The sequence below is a fragment of the Etheostoma spectabile genome, chromosome 6, assembly GCF_008692095.1.
Source record: "Etheostoma spectabile isolate EspeVRDwgs_2016 chromosome 6, UIUC_Espe_1.0, whole genome shotgun sequence".
Classification (NCBI taxonomy): domain Eukaryota; kingdom Metazoa; phylum Chordata; class Actinopteri; order Perciformes; family Percidae; genus Etheostoma; species Etheostoma spectabile.
Genome location: NC_045738.1, coordinates 10,029,508 through 10,047,851, shown reverse-complemented (window position 1 = coordinate 10,047,851; position 18,344 = coordinate 10,029,508). Strand labels below are relative to the sequence as shown.

General features: G+C 40.1%; 1 protein-coding gene across 1 annotated transcript; it reads right to left on the bottom strand.

The window, feature by feature from the left end:
• Positions 1-1,749: 1,749 nt before the first annotated feature.
• On the bottom strand, positions 1,750-18,309 carry rprd2b (regulation of nuclear pre-mRNA domain containing 2b). The gene is given in 12 exon segments (XM_032517735.1): positions 1,750-6,260; positions 6,263-6,298; positions 6,414-6,581; positions 7,523-7,765; positions 7,881-8,166; positions 8,396-8,571; positions 8,906-9,032; positions 9,149-9,201; positions 9,363-9,586; positions 10,933-11,062; positions 18,068-18,279; positions 18,281-18,309. Coding segments are annotated over 12 exon segments (3,645 nt in total). The 3' UTR covers positions 1,750-4,299.
• Between the last annotated feature and the right edge of the window lie 35 nt (positions 18,310-18,344).

The following is an 18,344-nucleotide window of genomic DNA, read 5'->3' as shown; positions in this document are numbered from 1 at the left end:
AAGTATTTTCACACAGAAACTTACAACATCACGACAGGCAACAAGGCTGAACAGCAAAGCCGATGTGCTCCATTATGAAGCTACGCACTTTGCTTTAAGAGCCGTCTGCTGTACACTATAGGTGCATTTAGAGCCAGATGTTAGTGCCAGAAGAATTGGTGTCTTTGAGAGCTGTTAAATTGAAACAAAAATCTAACTTACAATTCATATTTTATCCTCACAAAAAAAAACTAAGCTGTAGTTCCTTTTAAAATAATTAACACACTTTAAGCCTTCCCCGCGCAAATGATTACAACGTTTAGAAATGTTACACTTTACATCTGAATCACTGAATAATTTGTTACAAGTAATAAATGTCAGATGGACTGCTATGGCCAGGTTAAACAAGTTAATTAACAACTCAAATAAGAGAGACGTGAATGTATTTTAGTTTTAACCTTTTTTAGAGGAATAACCAAATAGAAGTACTGTAATATCAAGATTTGTTCGACCTAAAGACTTTAGAGCTGACCTACCACTGAACTGCCACTTGGGGGAGCTACACCGCTTTCGGAAAGAATATGGTCCATCTACATAGTGAAGAAAAACAATCTATTATCAATATTGAAATACATGTAAGCATCTAATTGTATAAAAACTTTGAATTCAGACAGCTTTAAGTGTTCATCTCACCAATAACTCTAGCTGGCCACATCTTAACCATTTTACTGTGGTGGACCCAATTATGCATTTACCTTGTGTGGATTTCAAACTATGGGACCACCTTTGGTATTTGCTATTATTATTATGATGATGTCCATTAAGTATAATGGAAAGCACACAAGTACATACGTCAAAGTTTGACAAATAAACAAGTTAAATGTTTACAAGCAAAAGCTATGTTGGTCAAATGTCTAAAAAATGAGAACTGACAGTTTTGCCTAATGGTATCAATACTTAACATTAAGGAACTGACTTGGCTGTACAATTGTCTTAATATCACCAGTTTTGCGGTTACTTTAAAATAATGGCACAGATGCTATAATAAAACATTTCCCTTTGAATGTCTGGTGAAGCTGAAAAGATGCTTTAGCAACATGAATGCATGTTCTTACATCATGTAATCTAAATAAAAAACTATTTATATAGTTATTTACTAATAAGTGTACAGCCATTGCTTAGGTTTATGTTAATGTTGTGACTGAGGTTATGGCTGGTCCACTGGAACTGGGTCATCAAACAGTCTCTATGTCACAATGTATTAAGTGAATTCTGTAAATGCGGTCCACGTACTGTAATGGCCAATACCTCGGTGTAAAGTTGATATCACAAGAGTCACAAAGTTAATGAATGGCATTTCTGAAATGTGGCTTTCCAACAACAGTGTGCATCGTAGTGCGCAAATGTATAGCAACAATCACAAAAAAAAAAAAAAAAAATATGTTGAGGTCTTTGTAAGAGGCAAAAAGTCATAGAAAACAAGAAATCACCTCCCTTTTAACTTAAGACCACACCGACTGCTTACAGTCACTGGTGCAAAGACAAGCAAAACCACAGATATATTAAATATGCGAGGAAAATGAAACTCAATGAAAGCACTAAAAATGGTAGTCTTCCTTATGGAATCTGTAATATGCTTTGTGTAAAAACAAAATAAAACTGATAGAAAAATATGGACGTTTTTAGCTTTTAAAGTATGCATATATTGACTGTGACAATAATAGAATGAGTGCATGTTCATCACACCAGAAAGGATTGGACACTCAAAGGCCGGTGATATAGCATCATTGATGAGAACAGCAGTAAGAGCAATTCAACTTATCAAATATACACAGACTATCAGCTTTTGTCACATCTTCAGTCAACTTCCAACTCAATTTGTCAAAAAAGAAACACAGAGAGGTTATTTACAGGGACAAGTGAATTGTTGAACTTGACAGGTCCTTAGTAAGAAGGATTTTTTTTTTAAGAATCTAACTTCTCTCACACCAAACTGATTTGGATTGATATTTAGCTGTTTCAATGAGTGATCAGAAAAAAAGACAGTTTACAAAAAGGTGGTAACAGACTTGTATAACATTCAGTAAAACATCAGAACTCTGATGATGTGCTAACACTGTAGTGACAAATATTCTCTTCTGTGGTTACATTTTTACAATGTATCTAACTTTATGCGGTAACGTTTGCAGGTGCTCAGTGTATCTTGATGAACTGGAGACAACACACACTCCATGATCAGACAAACACAGGAGACATGAAGCTTTGAGCAGCAACACCCAACATGCACCTCTCCCTGCGTTGGCAAACTACATCAGTGTAGAACAGAGGGAAGCCAAACAGCGATAACTCCTGCACATGATGGAGGAATAGTGCCATAGTGGTGACCCTTTTTTTTTTTTTTTTTTTTAAACGCTTAAGTTTTGAGAGGTGCACTGGTGTTTCTGGATGAAGCAATGTGAGCAAAAGGTAAGCACAGGGTTGAGGGCGAAAGCATGAAATTAGCAAAGAAAAAAACAGAGGAAGAGGCCAAAACAACTGGCGTATTCAAATAAACCATTTTCAAAACAATCCTAATTAGCTCAAATGTTTTTGCCCCCGATACCATCTGTCGGCACTGCTGCAAAACGGGACATTGCAGAAAAATACAGCGCAAAAAACAAATGCGTGTTAATGCATTATGAAAATGGCAGCAGCTATGTAAATATATGAAAACGGACAGATAAATCAGCTGAACAGCGCATATGAATTACAACAGCGCAATTCAAGTGATAGTGACCAAATGTAATATAATAACCCCCCCCACCCCAAGTTGAATTGAAACTGGATTTTATTCAAGTCAGTACATGTTGAAGCCTAGTAAGGAGTGTGGTTCAGGTAAAATACCCCCCCCCCACCCGCCGTCCAATATCGAGTATCTTCATGACTCAGTCTAACTTGAAGCGCGCACAGGCACACATTTGTGTTGGAAATGAAAATACATAATTATCTTCACCCTCCTCTTCTGCATGGTTGTTTCAAAGGGAGGACAGAAAGGAGCAACAGATACTGCAGAGTAATTCTTCTGGAGCTAAAGCTTAATCAAGGCCTGAATCACAGTAAAGACGTGGTGTGTGAGTGACGCTCATTGTCCTCATTAACAGAAACAAGGGCTTGAAGAGAAAAAAGCTGTGACATCTCAGTTTTTATATTTACAAGCTTAGGAATATACAGTGGGAGAGATGGAAGGGTGAAAACGGTCGAGCAAGAGAAGATTATTTACAGTAGGTACTCCGAAGATAAGAAAAAGTGTTAACCTCCGCTGCAACACGAATCTCATCACTTTAAATGAGAAACACCATGTCAGGACACACATCACACACCCATACACCCATGGAAGAATAGATTATTTTGGAACTTACTCTCATAAAACATTTTTAGAGGAACATTTTGGGAAATACAGTTATTGGCTTTCTTGCATAGAGTTGGATGACATGAAGCTGGGGACAGGAGACCATTAGCTTAGCATAGTAAGCATAGAGACTCACTGAAGTCGCTGCATCCATTCACAAAAATATCTGGGACATGATTCAACGTAAAACATATAATTTTAACACTTTAGGTTTTGTACAGATTAAATAAACAAAGACTAATGTCTTACTGAGGTTGTTTTTTTAGGGGTTTTTTTACCTTAAGATAGAGCCAGGATAACTGTTGCCGTTTCCAGTTTTTATGCTAAGCTAAGTGGTCATAGCTGTAACTTCATGTTTAGCACACATACAGCATGAGAGGCGTATTCATCTACTTCATATTGATCCAACTTTCAAGTTAGTCAGCAAATAAGCCTATTTCCCAAAATCTCAACCTTCTGTTTTTAGTTTCTTCCCTCTGTATCCTATGAGACCCATACCTCTCGTTCACTCTACTGTTCTCTCTCAGGTGACCCAACAATCACACAAGTATGCAAACTCTTAAACTATAGTTTAATTTCAGCTTGAACTATCTGCATTTTTTTCCTAAGGTCATGGCACCCGACCTAAAGAAAGTTTTATCTACATTGTATTGAGAAAAGGGAAAAAGGGATAAATTGAGGGTTGTTACACAACACTGCACTATGTAACTCATAACCTCATGGCTGCACTGTACAGTGTAAGATGACTAGCTGGCTACCTTGCTGAAGCATGAAGATTTAGTCTGCTATTTACACACAACCTATGGTAGTTTTAATTCAAGCTAATTAACAGAGTAAAGATATCTGGGCTCATACCAGCAGGGCTAACACACACTCTGCACTTCAGTGCAGGGCGCTTCCACTTCTCATTCAGGATGTGTTAGATGACCACATCAGTAGCGTGGGGGTAGGAAGGGTCTCTTCTGCGCATGGAAGGGACTGCCTGTGAATGGAGGACCGGACCGCTTTCCCCCACGAAATCCCCCCATGTGGCGATCTTGGTTAAACTGCTGAGAGGAGGTTCGGCCTCGCAGCAGAGGTCTCTGTGGGATTGGGACTGAGAGGATCGGGGGTCGAGGACTGGGCAAGTTAAGGAGGGGAACAGGGTTAGAGGTTTGATTGCGGGGCTGAGCTGGAGGACTAGTAGGGGACTTTTGGAGAGGAGGGGGAGCGGACTGAGCAGTGAGGCGAGTGGGGAGAGTTTCGACTGCAGGGGAATTAGGCGTGGAGGGAGAGGGTGTGGAGGATGTGGGAGAGGGGGGTGGAAGAGGTAGATTCAGAGACTCTTTCACTCTTCCCAGTAAGGGTAGAGGAACACCAGGGGTACCTAAGCGGTGGAGAGGGAGTGCATGGCGGGGGACAAAAGGCTCTTTAACTGTGCCAGGACGGGGCAGCTTAGGGGGCTCACCTAGCAATGATGACATGAGGGGTGGAGGGGCCATTTTGCTTCCTCTGGGCCCTCCGCCACCTCGCTCTACACCTTCAGGTCTGACAGAGGGAGGAAGGGGACGGTCCACAGGGACCAACATTCCCCCCACCATGACTGCAGAGGGCACAGCGTGGTGAGTAGGTGGAGGGGAAGGGCGCTGTGGTATGGGAGGTGGAGGGGGTCGAGGGATCGGTGGAGGAGGGCTGAAGAAATGGGATTGAGGAGGAGGATGCTGGTGGAGGAGTGATGGAGGAGGAGCCTGAATGTTCTCCGTGTGGTAGGGCATTTGGAACTGAGCTAGGGGAGGAGGATGTGCGTGAGGATGGGACGGAGGAGGGTGGAGATGTGGGAGGAGGAGATGCGGGGGAGGAGGATGCATGGCTGGGGTCCTGTCCTCAGTGCCAATGTTAAGAGGAGGGGGGGCAGCATGGGGTGAGGGAGGCTGAGCTTCCATGTATTCCTCTTCTTCGTACCACATCGCTCCCCCCGGCCGACCGCCAGCCCCTTCCCCTCGCCGAGAGCCTCTGCCAATCACACGGATGCTCTCTACCGTCTTGATGCGCTCGCCAGCGAGTGGGCGGTTTGAGTAGCCTAGAGTCTGGATGGGGGCCCCTTCAGTGCAGGGTGACACTAGTGTCTCAATACGATGGTACTGGCCCTCATTCCCATCTCCACCTGGAGACGCCTGACTTTTCCCCTCTCTTTTACCACTAAGACCTCCATCGTCTGAGCTGCTGCTAGCCTTACGAGAACCTGCAGAGAGTCTCCTTTCTCCAATCCCTCTGTTGTTTCCCATCATCCTGATCTGGCCGTGTTGTCCATCTTTCTTACCCTTCATGTCATTACTGGGGGAGGAGGAGACCTGCTTTCTCACATTTATCACTCCATCGTCCTTTAATTTGGTGCTGCTCTTTTTTCCAGCTCCATACCGGGAAGAGGAGGAAGAGGCCAGAAAGTCTCCATTGCTGTTGCTTCCCGACGGGGTGATCACAGCATCCCAGGGTTCACTGCGGTAGGCTGTGGGTGAGAGGTTATGGCCCCCAGATGACCCTAAAGATTCTGGCACACTCCCAGGTGTGTCCATGATCTCGTCCTGGGTGGGGGTGCCAGCAGCCTCATCTCTTACTGGGGTCCCATCCACCCCTTCAGGACTGACATCACCTAGAGCAAGACTAAAACCTGGATTACCCTGCAGGAAACTGTTGATTTTTGATTCTAAGCTGGGGGGAGAGACAGAAGAAGCTGAGGGACGAGGAGGGGGTGGAGGAGGAGGGGACAGCGGTCTCGCCTTCTCCCAATCTCTGGTTCTCCCAGGTGTGTCTCGTTTGAGGCTGTTGCCCAGAGTGGGTTTTGTTTTTGGGGTGGTTGGGGTGAGCAGGCTTTTAACTGCTGATGATTCTGGAGAGGTTCGAGTGGAAGGAGCGAGGTGCTGTTTGTCACACTTTGCAAGAGAGAAGACAAACCTGCACCAAGACAGAAATGAGATGGGACGGGGGAGTCAGAGAAAAAGAGATAATGACATATTTTATAAATTACATTTTTCATTAAAAAAGTGAACGGTGTGTGTGTGTGTATTACCTGGTGTGTTAGTTTTAGACAGAGCATTGAGTATGCCTTCAGGTGTGATGTCAACACGTGACAGGATGCTGGCCAGGTGAGGGCTCGAAGAGGTCGCTTTGGAGGCTGCCGATTGGCCAGAGGGAGTGGTGGGTGTTCCTGGAGACGGCCGTGGTGATGGGCTAGCTGCTGGGAAAAATTCAAAGACAAAGAGGGATGGGTTTAAAAGAGAGGCCTGAGAAAGTCCCAGCAAAATGCAAAACTTACACTACCGGTCAAAAGTTTGGGGCCACTTACAAATTTCCATTCCACTCGATGTTAGACAGAATACCAGCTGATCTGAGTGGGGGGCTGATCTTTAATGCAATAGCTACATTGCCCATTATCAGCAACCATTCATCCAATGTTCCAAAGGCACATTCTGTTCACTAATCTGATATCATTTAAAAAAAACTAACTGAGAAAACATTGGAGAACCCTTTTGCAATTATGTAAGCACATAATGTAATATGAAAACTGCTGCGCTGGTTAAAAAAACAATGCAACTGATCTCAACTGGTATTCTGTCTACAATGGAGTGCAATGGAAATTTCGAAGTGACCCCAAACTTTTGACCGGTAGTGTACATTTACCCATAACTATGCTTTTTACATTGTTTTTTTAAGTCTATTCCTACAACCAGCTAATAAAATACAAAATATGGCATAACTTCTCAAACTTAAACAACTTAAAGTAACTATATTAAGGTTTATAAAATGTTATAATTATGTTATAGAAATTACATTTATTGTTGAATAACCTATTGTAGTTAAAATAGTGACAAATAGTTTACACCTTACAATTGAGTCATGCCGTTAGTCACAGGTACAATTTGTTTTTATTATGGCCAAAATACAAACACCTTGATGCAACAGTTTGTGATTGAAAATGATTGCAGGTTCTGACAAACACCTTAGTAGCTTCTTGTGGCTCAAACAAAGGGAAAATATCATCAGTGATAATTTTATCAATTTTCTGAACATGACCATGTGTTGCATTTTGTCTTGCATGGGCTCCTACAAAATTGGGGAGCTCTTAGCTGCAAGCTCTGATCATTATTACACTCTTCTTCACCCAACCTTTGAACACACCTGTATTTTTCATGGCAGATGTGAGTGAGCTGAGAATGGAGCTGATCTTTCCTAGGTCCACCTTCTCCAGATTGACTCCCATCGGGGTTGTCGGGGCACTTTGAGCGGCAGCAGCGGTGGGAGTCACTGGGGCCGCTGTGGAAGGAGTGTTGATCTTAGACGCTTTTGTAGGTGTGGTGGGAGGCTTTGATGCCGCATCTGACTTGGCAACAGCAGTGGATGTCTTGTCCTTCTTGTCATCGTCTAGTAAAAATAATCAAAGAGCCGACACATTTTTCAAATCTGAATCACAACAACTGGTCAGCCTAGTATGGAAAAGACAATTATCACTCAACTACAACACTCTGAGGCCACTAACCTCCTGCTGTGGCAACGACAGCCTCTTCATCAGACAAGTCCATGTCCTCCATATCTCTGTTGTCACTGGGTATTTCTCCATCATCCATGGCCTTGCCATCCAGCTCTGGATCCACCTGGGCCCTGCTAGCCCCCAGTCCCAGGATGGGGGAGTCAGAGCCAGTGGGAGAGGGGGCGTCTTCAGAGGGTGAGGGAATGGGAGAGTCCTCAGGTCCAGGTAGAGTCAACTTGAGGGAATCCAATTTTCTTTTAAGACTCCCCACACGATTGGCAAAGGCATTGTATGCCTGAGTAGATTAAGAGGGAAAATTATTCAATGGGAGATATGAAGAAGATAAAAATGAATCAAGTTCCAGCTAGTTTCTAGGATCAATTTGCCAACAGTCAGTGTCACAAAGCGACGTAGGAACAATAAATGTCTGAGTCACCAGTCTTTACATTAATTTCAACAAGAACCGAAATATATTCTCTGCTAAACCATTTTCAATTTCAATCCACAAAAAACCAAACACTCACATTCGCCACAATCTTAACCTCCTTGTACTGCATTTCATAGAAAATGTCTGCATTTCCCAAAGCTTCCAGCAGAGGAGGCCCTGTTTTCAATTCCTTCTCCATGAAGCTGACAAACTCCTGCAGCTTCAAACTGCCATCCTCAAAGTCCTTCGCAAACTTGTTCCCACCTGCTTTGTCTGGAATATGAGACAATTGACAAACAAGTAACACATTAAATACAAGGTTTACCATAGCTGTATGTGGTTCAATAAAAGACATTGTCAATGTCAACATAAAATGCAGATCACATTCATTGAAAAGCAAATCCAATTGCAAAAACTATGCCTTGTGTTTTACCTCGCTCCCTTCCCCAAGGTAATACACATACCTTAGTGTAAACACTTTTCATTGAAACTACTTTTTACTGAAGAAATTATAGCAGTAATACTACTACATCTTGCAACTTAAGACATACAGCACACAGGACAATAAGTGTGTGATGATGCAGAAATAAGCTCAATGACATCTGACCTTTTAGTCTTTTAAGAGCCTCCGTGCTGCAGACATCCACCCTTAGAGCTGCCAGCTGCTTCTCCCTTAACTCCTCTTCTGCGACTGCTCGCTTATATCTCGACAACTGCTCAATGAGGGAGTATGGCTGGAAAAGAACCGGAGTGCAAAGAAATAAGTTAAGTAGCAATTATAATGCTTTAGACCCATAATAACACAACAAGGCACGTAAGATGCTAGACAACACTAACAAACCAGACTTACTGTGAACTCCGCTACAATCTTGGACTTCAGGGCAGCTTTGGTGTTGGCCGAGGCTAGAGAAGAAAAGATAAACATGAACTTTACCATGCAATTATAATTACAACAGTAAATAATTTGAAATAAATGATTATGCAGGTTAAACGTTCTTTCACTTTTAAATTTGATAAACATGACCACTTCTGACTGTAGCAAAAAAACAATGTACCAAACTGACCAGTTGCCGGTGGCGTCTCCTTTTCTTTTTCCTTGTCTTTTGCCTTTTCCTTTTCTTTTTCTTTTTCTTTTTCCTTTGACTTTTCCTTTTCCTTTTGCTTTTCTCGCTCCTTTTCCTTTTTGTTCATGCCAGCTTTGAACTGGGCAATCACGTCCTCAGGATACACGCTCCTCTCCTCCCAAATTGTAAAAATCCTGTCCACCGACTTGCGGACCTTCACATCTCTGACAATAATGCAAAATGGAAACAACATTACACACCTCAGTACTAGAAGAACAGAAAGACAGGCTTGATCAATGTTGACTGCTACATACTGACGTATATGCTCTCTCTCTGTCACTCTCACTCACTCACACGCACACGCACCCCTACTCATCTGTGCAGATTAATTAATGCCGTTGATTATTCTACGCACCCCTATACAATAATGTGTCGTATGAGCCTTTAACTTGGTTTGCGATCTGCTAATTAAAAGAAGAAGACATCGAGTGACATCAATGTTTTCCCCCACAGAGAAGACGGCTAGCCCCGATCTAGAGTTTAACGGTGGGTATTATGAAGTTAGTACCCAATTTGTTCAGGGTTTATATGCATAGAGCGTCGGAGGAATATCACGAGCGCCAAAACGTCTGATTTTCAGCTGCCAGCATTTGCAGAGTCAGACTGTACCGGACTCTCCAGGTAAACACGCTGCTCTGGGGACCGGCGGCCCAGCGAGAAACCGCTGCTGACGAACGCAGAGCTCTCCGCTCTCCGGGAACCCCAACTGCTGTCGGTCAGCCCGGCAGGCCGCACTGCCATCTTTCAGTATTAAATTGAGACAGTTTCATAACCTGTAAATATAAAAATTATCTCGTATGTCGCGTTAAATACTTTCCCCCGTGTTTTGGTACAGTTCACTTTAACACCTGATGCGAGCCATTTGGGAATAGCCTACACATGAAAGTCAAAGTTTTGAGTGTTTTCACGGCATTGACCTGACTGAATATGCTGCAGAGCCGTTGTCTCGCTCCGCCTCTCTGCTGATGCCCGGTCACGAAACAGCATCAGTTTAAACTGTATTTGACACTATGATGGTTACATTTGCAACAATCTGCATTTCACATGCATGCGAAACTTTAGGGGCGGTCTGCTACTCTACATCACGGACAATTTATATATGTTTGAGTCAATATATTTAATATTTCAAAACAGAAAACATTATACTTCATAATGTTTTGTATTCATAACACTATTGTATTATTGTACAAATTAGCTTCAACAGTAATAGCAATTACCTTATGTAAGTCACACCTACATTTTCCAACTGAAGAGCTAAACATGCCCCTTGGGAAAAATACGGTTCAGATGAGAAAGCCCCCTTCCCTTACTCCATTACAATTACATTGAAAATTTTGAATTTTTACCTGCACAATTTTGTGTAAAAATATTTGCAGTACAATTAATATAGGAAGTCTGCTTCTCTTTCCACGCGTGCACCCCCAACCCAGTGGTCAGCTACCACCGCAAACAGAATCTAATTATGTGGGAAACAAGGAATACTATAGCTGAATAAAAACGGTGTACTCACCTGATGAACTGAGCAGCATTAGGAAGGACTTCTGCAAAGGCTGAACGAAACACAATGGCGTTCTTTCTTTTGCAGTTCTGTATCACATCGTTGGCAAGGTAGAAGAGATTCAAGCGGTGATTGTTGTCAGCTGAAGAGAAAAAAAGGCACAAGAAAGGATAAGATTCCAACAGCTAAAAATCAAAACATTTAAAAACATGTATTGAAACTGTGCAATTATATTCAGGGATAGCTTCAGTGTAGCAAATTATGTAGGCTAATCCTTGTAGCTGACACATATCTTCCATTTGTTACTCCTATTTTATTACTTATAGTCAGATAGTCATAATAAAACAAAGCCAGTAGATCATAGAAAGGTAACATAAGTAACAAGACATTGTTATTTAGAAAATGTCCATACAGTTACTGTTGATACTGATAGTTTGTTTGAACTAATTGAGAACCAGTGAAGCCATTACATAGTTGTTTTTCAACTCTAAAATGTCCCACTTCTTACATATTTAAAAAAATAAAAATTTAACTCTTATGGATCGTTATCAAACATGTTTTAGTAAAAAAATTAAATCTATATCGTTATCTGAATATTAAAAACAAAAAAAACACTCAAATATCAAGTCAACATCAAGTAAGTTAATATCAGAATTAACCAGGCTATACTATTACCACAACATAATGCAATGATCAAAACCATGCTGTAATAACGTCTCTTCAAATTTGTTGTATATGCACCATCACATAATATACACATATACAAATACATCCGCCGTATTCGTAACTGAATATTATCCAATACTTTCAGCCCTTCCGTGTCACTTGGGCTTCATTTAAAAGTCTGATCTACTAAACTCCTGTCAGTGGATAGAACAGCAACTGTACGTTTAAACAGAAGGCTCAAGACTGAGCCTACGTCTCTTGTTACGGTTAGTTTAGTCATAGATCCAGAAATCTGTTTCCATAGTCACCTCACTTTAGTATCAGTGACACATTTCCAAAAGAAATACAATATTTTGGCTAAAAAGAAAATGTCTGTGTGGCGCTTAGAATCTTAGTCTGAAAGACACAAGATGTATACCTATGTTCAATCAGCAAATCATCACTGATAGTCAAGAGTCTATACAAAGAAACTGCAGCCTGTGTTAACTTCATCTTATAGTCACCTCCGCAAGATGGAGAAAAAAGGAAAGTAGACAAAAAGGAAAAAAGAAACTGCAGGAAAAACTAGGGCCCTGTAATTATCTAAGGAGGTTAACATTCACCCATTTCAAATACATCACATCTGCTGATACTGACAATATGCAAACTGTATGCTATTCATTGTTCACAACACACACAAAAAAGAAAAGAAAACCACTTAATATTTTTTCCTCAGATTTACTTTTAATATCAGGACAGCATTACATAATCCATAATCTGAGGCTTTTAAAACAAATAAACATATTTTTTTTTAAAAACATCAGGATTTCTTTAAAATCATAAGGGGTAACAATCAGAACCTGATCTGGTCTTATGTTATAAATATTTTTGACCAGATTCACAATAATGCCTCAAATAATGAGGGTGACATGACTTGCACATACAGCCTCTTGAGCCTGTTGAGTGTGTAGTCTATAGCTCTAACAACAAAAGGACAATTCCTTACTAAAAGCCAACACATGCTCATGCACATACAAACACACTGCATTAATTACTTGAAAAAGACAGACAGTTATGACACCCAAACGGTTAATTTATCAAATAACATATGTACTAATTCTACTCCACCATCCAACTCTGAAACAGTTTGCAAACGTCACTTAAAAGCTTCTAAATGACACAAGAAGCACAACGGGAAACATCAAAGCAGTGAGGATGTTGTGACTTGAATGAGCCATTTAGAAAAGACCCACACTATGCAGCACCAACTTCATTTAGGTCTTAGCATTTGTATGTCAAACACTATAAAACATAAAAATGACAACTTGAGTATTATTTATGCCAAAAAGGGGTATAATATTACGTGCCAAAAGTTAACATATCATCTGCTAAGAAAAATCCGGTTGTGTCTTTATCATTAGGGTTGCAGAAACTAATTGATTAAATCATTTAAACTTGATTCTGAAATAGTTGCCAGAAAATGTCATAATGTATTATTTGGGTCCTTTATGATGCACGGCATCATAGCTGTTTACCTTGTGTCTCTCAAACTCATTTCAGCTAATAAGCGTGAGCTAAATCTGTCATCTCCTGCAGACTTGTGTCTATTTTGACGGTGATCAGGCTTTTGCAGTTGCTGCCCGAGACTCTGGAACAAGTTGCCCCCTGATATTCGCACTGTTACAGATGTCGCTCTTTTTAGGTCAAAACTCAAAACATATCTATTCAGTCTGGCTTTTAATACGTAGAAGTGGTGTGACAATTTCATTCTTTTGTTTCTTTGTAACCTTTTCTGATTTTACTGTTTTCTATCTTCACTCTTTCTATTGTATGCTGTGATTTTACTCATTCTGTTAAGCACTTTGGATACCTGCTGGTTGCTGTAAAGTGCTATATAAATCAATTTTGATTGATTGATAACGTTACGGACAGAAATACCTGCCATCTGGTTAGCTAAGAATAATAATTTGAAAAAATCTGTTTTGTTTATCAGAGTAATAAATGACTGATCAAAGTAATGATCAACAGATGTATGAAAGCAGTCATTAGTTGCAGCCCTAATTATTATTATACAAGGTAAAACCATCATGCCAAAATAAACCGCCATGGGCAAAAAACTGAAGGCTTTATTTAACATAAACTACTTTTGTAACAACAAACAGATGTATGTGTCCTTTAACACACGAAAAATGAACAAATAGTCCATCCATTTAATAATGTTCTACCTGAGTACAAAATTCACTACTCACAATCATTTGATGTGCATTTTCTGTATAGAATATTTTTAAGAAAAGAAAAAGAAGAAGTAGTAGTGATTTCTCTAAATATAGATTATTTTTGGGGCATTTTAAGCCTTTATTTACACAAGACAGATGAAGACATGAAGGCGAGAGTGAGAGGGGGAATGAAACGCAGCAAAGGGCCGCAGGTCGGAGTCGAACCCGCGGCCGCTGCGTCGAGGAGTGAACTTCTGTATATATGCCCCCGCTCTACCAACTGAGCTAACCCGACCAACTAAATGTAGCTTTTATTCAATACTTCCAAAGACTAAATCAATAAAAGATTTAATCAAGTTGAATATCAAATATATTGGATACATTCAAAACTTAGCAATGAAGCAATAAAATGAACAAACTGTCTTTCACAAACAACAATATTTTCCTATTTCAAAAGTTCTGTTTAGCTCTCTTTGAATATTGTATACACGCAATTTGATTCAGATTCATCACAACCACAAACTACTTGCATGAGTCATCTAAAGCCGAGAATTATTTCAGGTGGTAATTGATCGTTTTTGTAGTTTTGAGTAAATGTCATACATAAATGTATGGCCATTTGTGTATCGGCCTTTAAAATCATCGGTCAGGGTCTACACAGTTCACACAAAACTATAATTGTACCTTATGTTTGCACCCTCAATTTTTAATCATCCTCACTAAAAGTAACACTTCTCAACTAACACTGGAACAGGTTCATTATCCTACGTAATAAACATCTCAAAGCCCTAATGGAGTATTGATCAATAAAGTAAATTTGTCACACACCAATACTGGTTGGGATGGATTGTCTTTACTCAAAATGCATCCACTTTTTTAGACATGTATGGACTTTTCTGAGGTTGAACCAAATATGTCATAGCCTACAGCGGGCAATGGATGACGATCGGTAGATTGACTCTTGGTGAGTTGGTACGGCTCTCCGTCAGAAAACAATGGCCCTGCCAGCGCACAGCAGTTTGCCGTGTGTTGTCAGCATTAGTTTTTATCATGCACTGATTTGTGGGCAGTGATGCGCAGGGACAAGAAATGCCAACATGATTTGACTGAGACATTGGCAATTTAACTTGAAATCCCTAATGGATAACTAAATAGCTCCACATTTTAGGGCTGAGGCATCTATTTAAGTTTTCCAGGACACAATACAACTCTATAACAAATGCAATCAAAATGTATTTTCTGATGTTGTTTCAGCAGCCAAGTTTGCAAGACACTGTTTTAGAAACTCCGCTTTTAAGACTATTTTATGATGTGGATTCATTCTTTGGCTTTCAACATTTGTACTTATTTCTTTTCACATTTCACAACTAATATACTTTATACAGGTCAAGATTAAATAACATTTTTGAATTAACATTCAAATCCAACCAAGTTCCTTGCATCTAGCTTTAAAGTAACAATCAAATTAACATTATGTAAAAACAACAAAAAAAGTCAAGCAAATGCAATCCAATTAATCTTTTAAATCCTGCTTCAAACAAACTAGGTAACATAAGGTAAACATAAGGTACAGTTTATATCAGCTTCTAGGTATTTACTTCATAATAGGCCACCAATCCTCTTACAAATTAAATATCAACTGGCATGTCTTTTTAAAAACATATGGCAAACTAAACTTTTTAAAATCTGCCACAGCAATAAGTAAATACTACAGATTATTATTGTGCCATTGTAATGAGTCCAAGCCTAAGGGGTAAATACTAAATTATTCTCCACAAAATGGGGGGGAGACACATGGCTGGGTTGGTTCAGTGGGTAGAGTAGGCACACATCTACATTGAGGTTTATACCTCAATACAGAGGACCAGGGTTCAAGTCTGACCTGTGACAATTTCCTGCATGTCTTACCCCCCCCCTCTCTCAAATAGCGTTCCTGTCCATTAAAGGCAGAAAAGCCCAAAAAAAACTTTATAATAATAATAATTATAAAAAAAAAAAAGCATGGCGGGAACATGTAATCAACTAACAGACAAGATTTTCCAGCATATTGTTTGTGAATTCTACCAATTTCGCACACTACCAAAAACAATGCAAAAGCTAAATTATGCCTCCATCAAGCAGTTCCGTATCAATTACATTCATTCCTGAATTCATTAACATCTATAGACCAAGCACAAAATATGTGGGGTACTCTGCTGCCTTGTTCTGCCCACACTCAGCTGACAAGCTGATAAAATCTACTACTACTACTGAATAATTACTCCATGGTTTTTAAAAACAGTCAGCTTATAACTCAATAATTCCTCTACAAATGTTGAAATGATTCTTGTTTTCTTCAGAATGGTGTTAGGTTAGAGACAGTACACATTTCTGTAAACTTGGTAAAAGACAGCTAAAGGCATACTGTAGTTGTAAGTAATAACAACCTAATTTCTGATGTTGCTATTGTGATTTTTGGATATAATCTTAGGAAGACTGATTCTTAGAGGGGTGGAGATAACCAGAGCAACATAAAAATGACCTGTGATCTCAAGAAACAGCCAGGTTAAAATATAACCACTTCATTGATGGCACTGTAGTTGAAGAACATGAGCTAAAAAAGTGAGGGCAGTTCAGTGGCTGGCACCTTGTTACCTCAATTTAATTAAACTCTTCAAAAGACCCCATAGTTGACAAAGACGACTATGGGTATGCCTACTTTCATATTAATGAAGCTATATGCTGCACAGGTATTGTTTAGATTGTGTAATGTGGTCTTGGGATTACATCTAATTTCAAAACTAAAAGTGGATATCCCATCACCATGACCCATGCATGACCCATAATACCTCATAAGACCCAGCTATGAAGGAACTTTGTTGACATCGCTGTAGGATGGAGTCAGAGCGCTGTTTTATAATGTGTATAAAACACAGCAGTAATCATAACACAGATAATTTTTACTTGTGCTACATTGGAGTGTTAAAGCCACAACAGAATGGCACACAAATGGGCCGTTTCAGTGAGACTCGCACAACAGAAGAACCCTGCAGAATATTTCGGGATCCCCATCAGCTGGTATGAACGCATCCTAACACTCATTTGTAAAGGCTATGGTGACGCTACTTGTGATGCGTCGCTGATAAAGAGCATATATCAAAATCTTTTAACATTTAAAGAATATACAGGTTGGTAAGAAGCAAAGCTTTGGACGCCCATTTCAGCCAATGTAGTGGGGGGGGGGAAAGATCCTGAAGTCATAATCTGATGAGAAACGTTCTCAGAATAATGACTATTCAAAATAATGAGTTAGTAATAGTTAGAAGTTCTCAATGAATTAGTATCTTAAAATAATACATTTGTATCTCAAAACAAGGAGAACTTTCTACTAAAGTTAAGTCGTTATTTTGAGATACGGAGTCATTATTTAAAAAGAGTTTCTCATTAATTTAAGAAATCATTTTGAGAAAGTTTCACAATATAAACGACTAACAGGATGTTTTTTTGTCACTTTGACGGAAATGGACTTTTATTAGAAGCAATGACAATATAGTGGGCAGAGTTGGAGGAAATATTTTTAGGGTGCTTCTCTATAGCGCATCAGTAGTTCACAACATGAAATTTAAATGTACATTGCTTTTGACTCCGTTTGTTGTTCCTCCTGGTACCTCGTTCTACTTTTTACATACTCAACAGAAAAGGGACGATATAATTCGAGAAGTGTTACCCTTTATTTTATTCAACCCTGTAGGCCTACTCTAAAAAAAAATATTATCCACCGTATCACATCAACAATGCATGAATGTTAGACTACTGGCTAACCGTCAGCCAGAACTGAACTTGCACACACAAACTCCAAAAAAAACTACTAAAGCTGACATAAAACTAAATGTAACTAAGCACCTTGTGGCCATTTTTATCTCGAGAGTTCATTCTTTGAGATAAGCAGTGTAATGCATGCTATTTCTTCGTGAAAAGCAGCATCGGTCTAACCTAGACAGGAGGCCTGTAAACAGTGCTAGGAGTGAGACCGTCACGCTAGCAGCGAAACGTTAGCGTTAGCTTATCTGCTGTTAGCGGCTAATGTTAATGATTACAACGCCAACATTTCAAACACGCACTCAACATGTGCAATTTACTTTTTATTCATTATTTTGTGATGCATTGAATGACCGTTCACTTCACTCAAAGCTATCACAAGAACCTGAATTTGACAAGCTGATCACGGTCAACGCATACATGCATTTGAATTAACGTTAGCTTATGTAAGCTAGCAGTTAAGTTAGGCTGAGTGGCGAGCTACTCACATTTCTTGAGCCACTTCATCCAGTGACGAACGATTAGGCAGTGGTGCTTTTTGTTTTCAATGCACCAGTTTGAAAGTCCCTGTATTGACTCCATAGTGTTGGATACTCCTTGAAACCGTCGATCCAAAGACGCTTCCAGACCAGCGTTGGAGCTGCGGGCTCCGTGCCCGCTTGCAGCCCCTGAACCGGCCGCCATCTTTACAGCTCTGTCTGTCTGCTGATCGCTCGTTGCTAATGCGCATGAAGCAGCGAGGACTAGAAACACGCCCCCATGTTT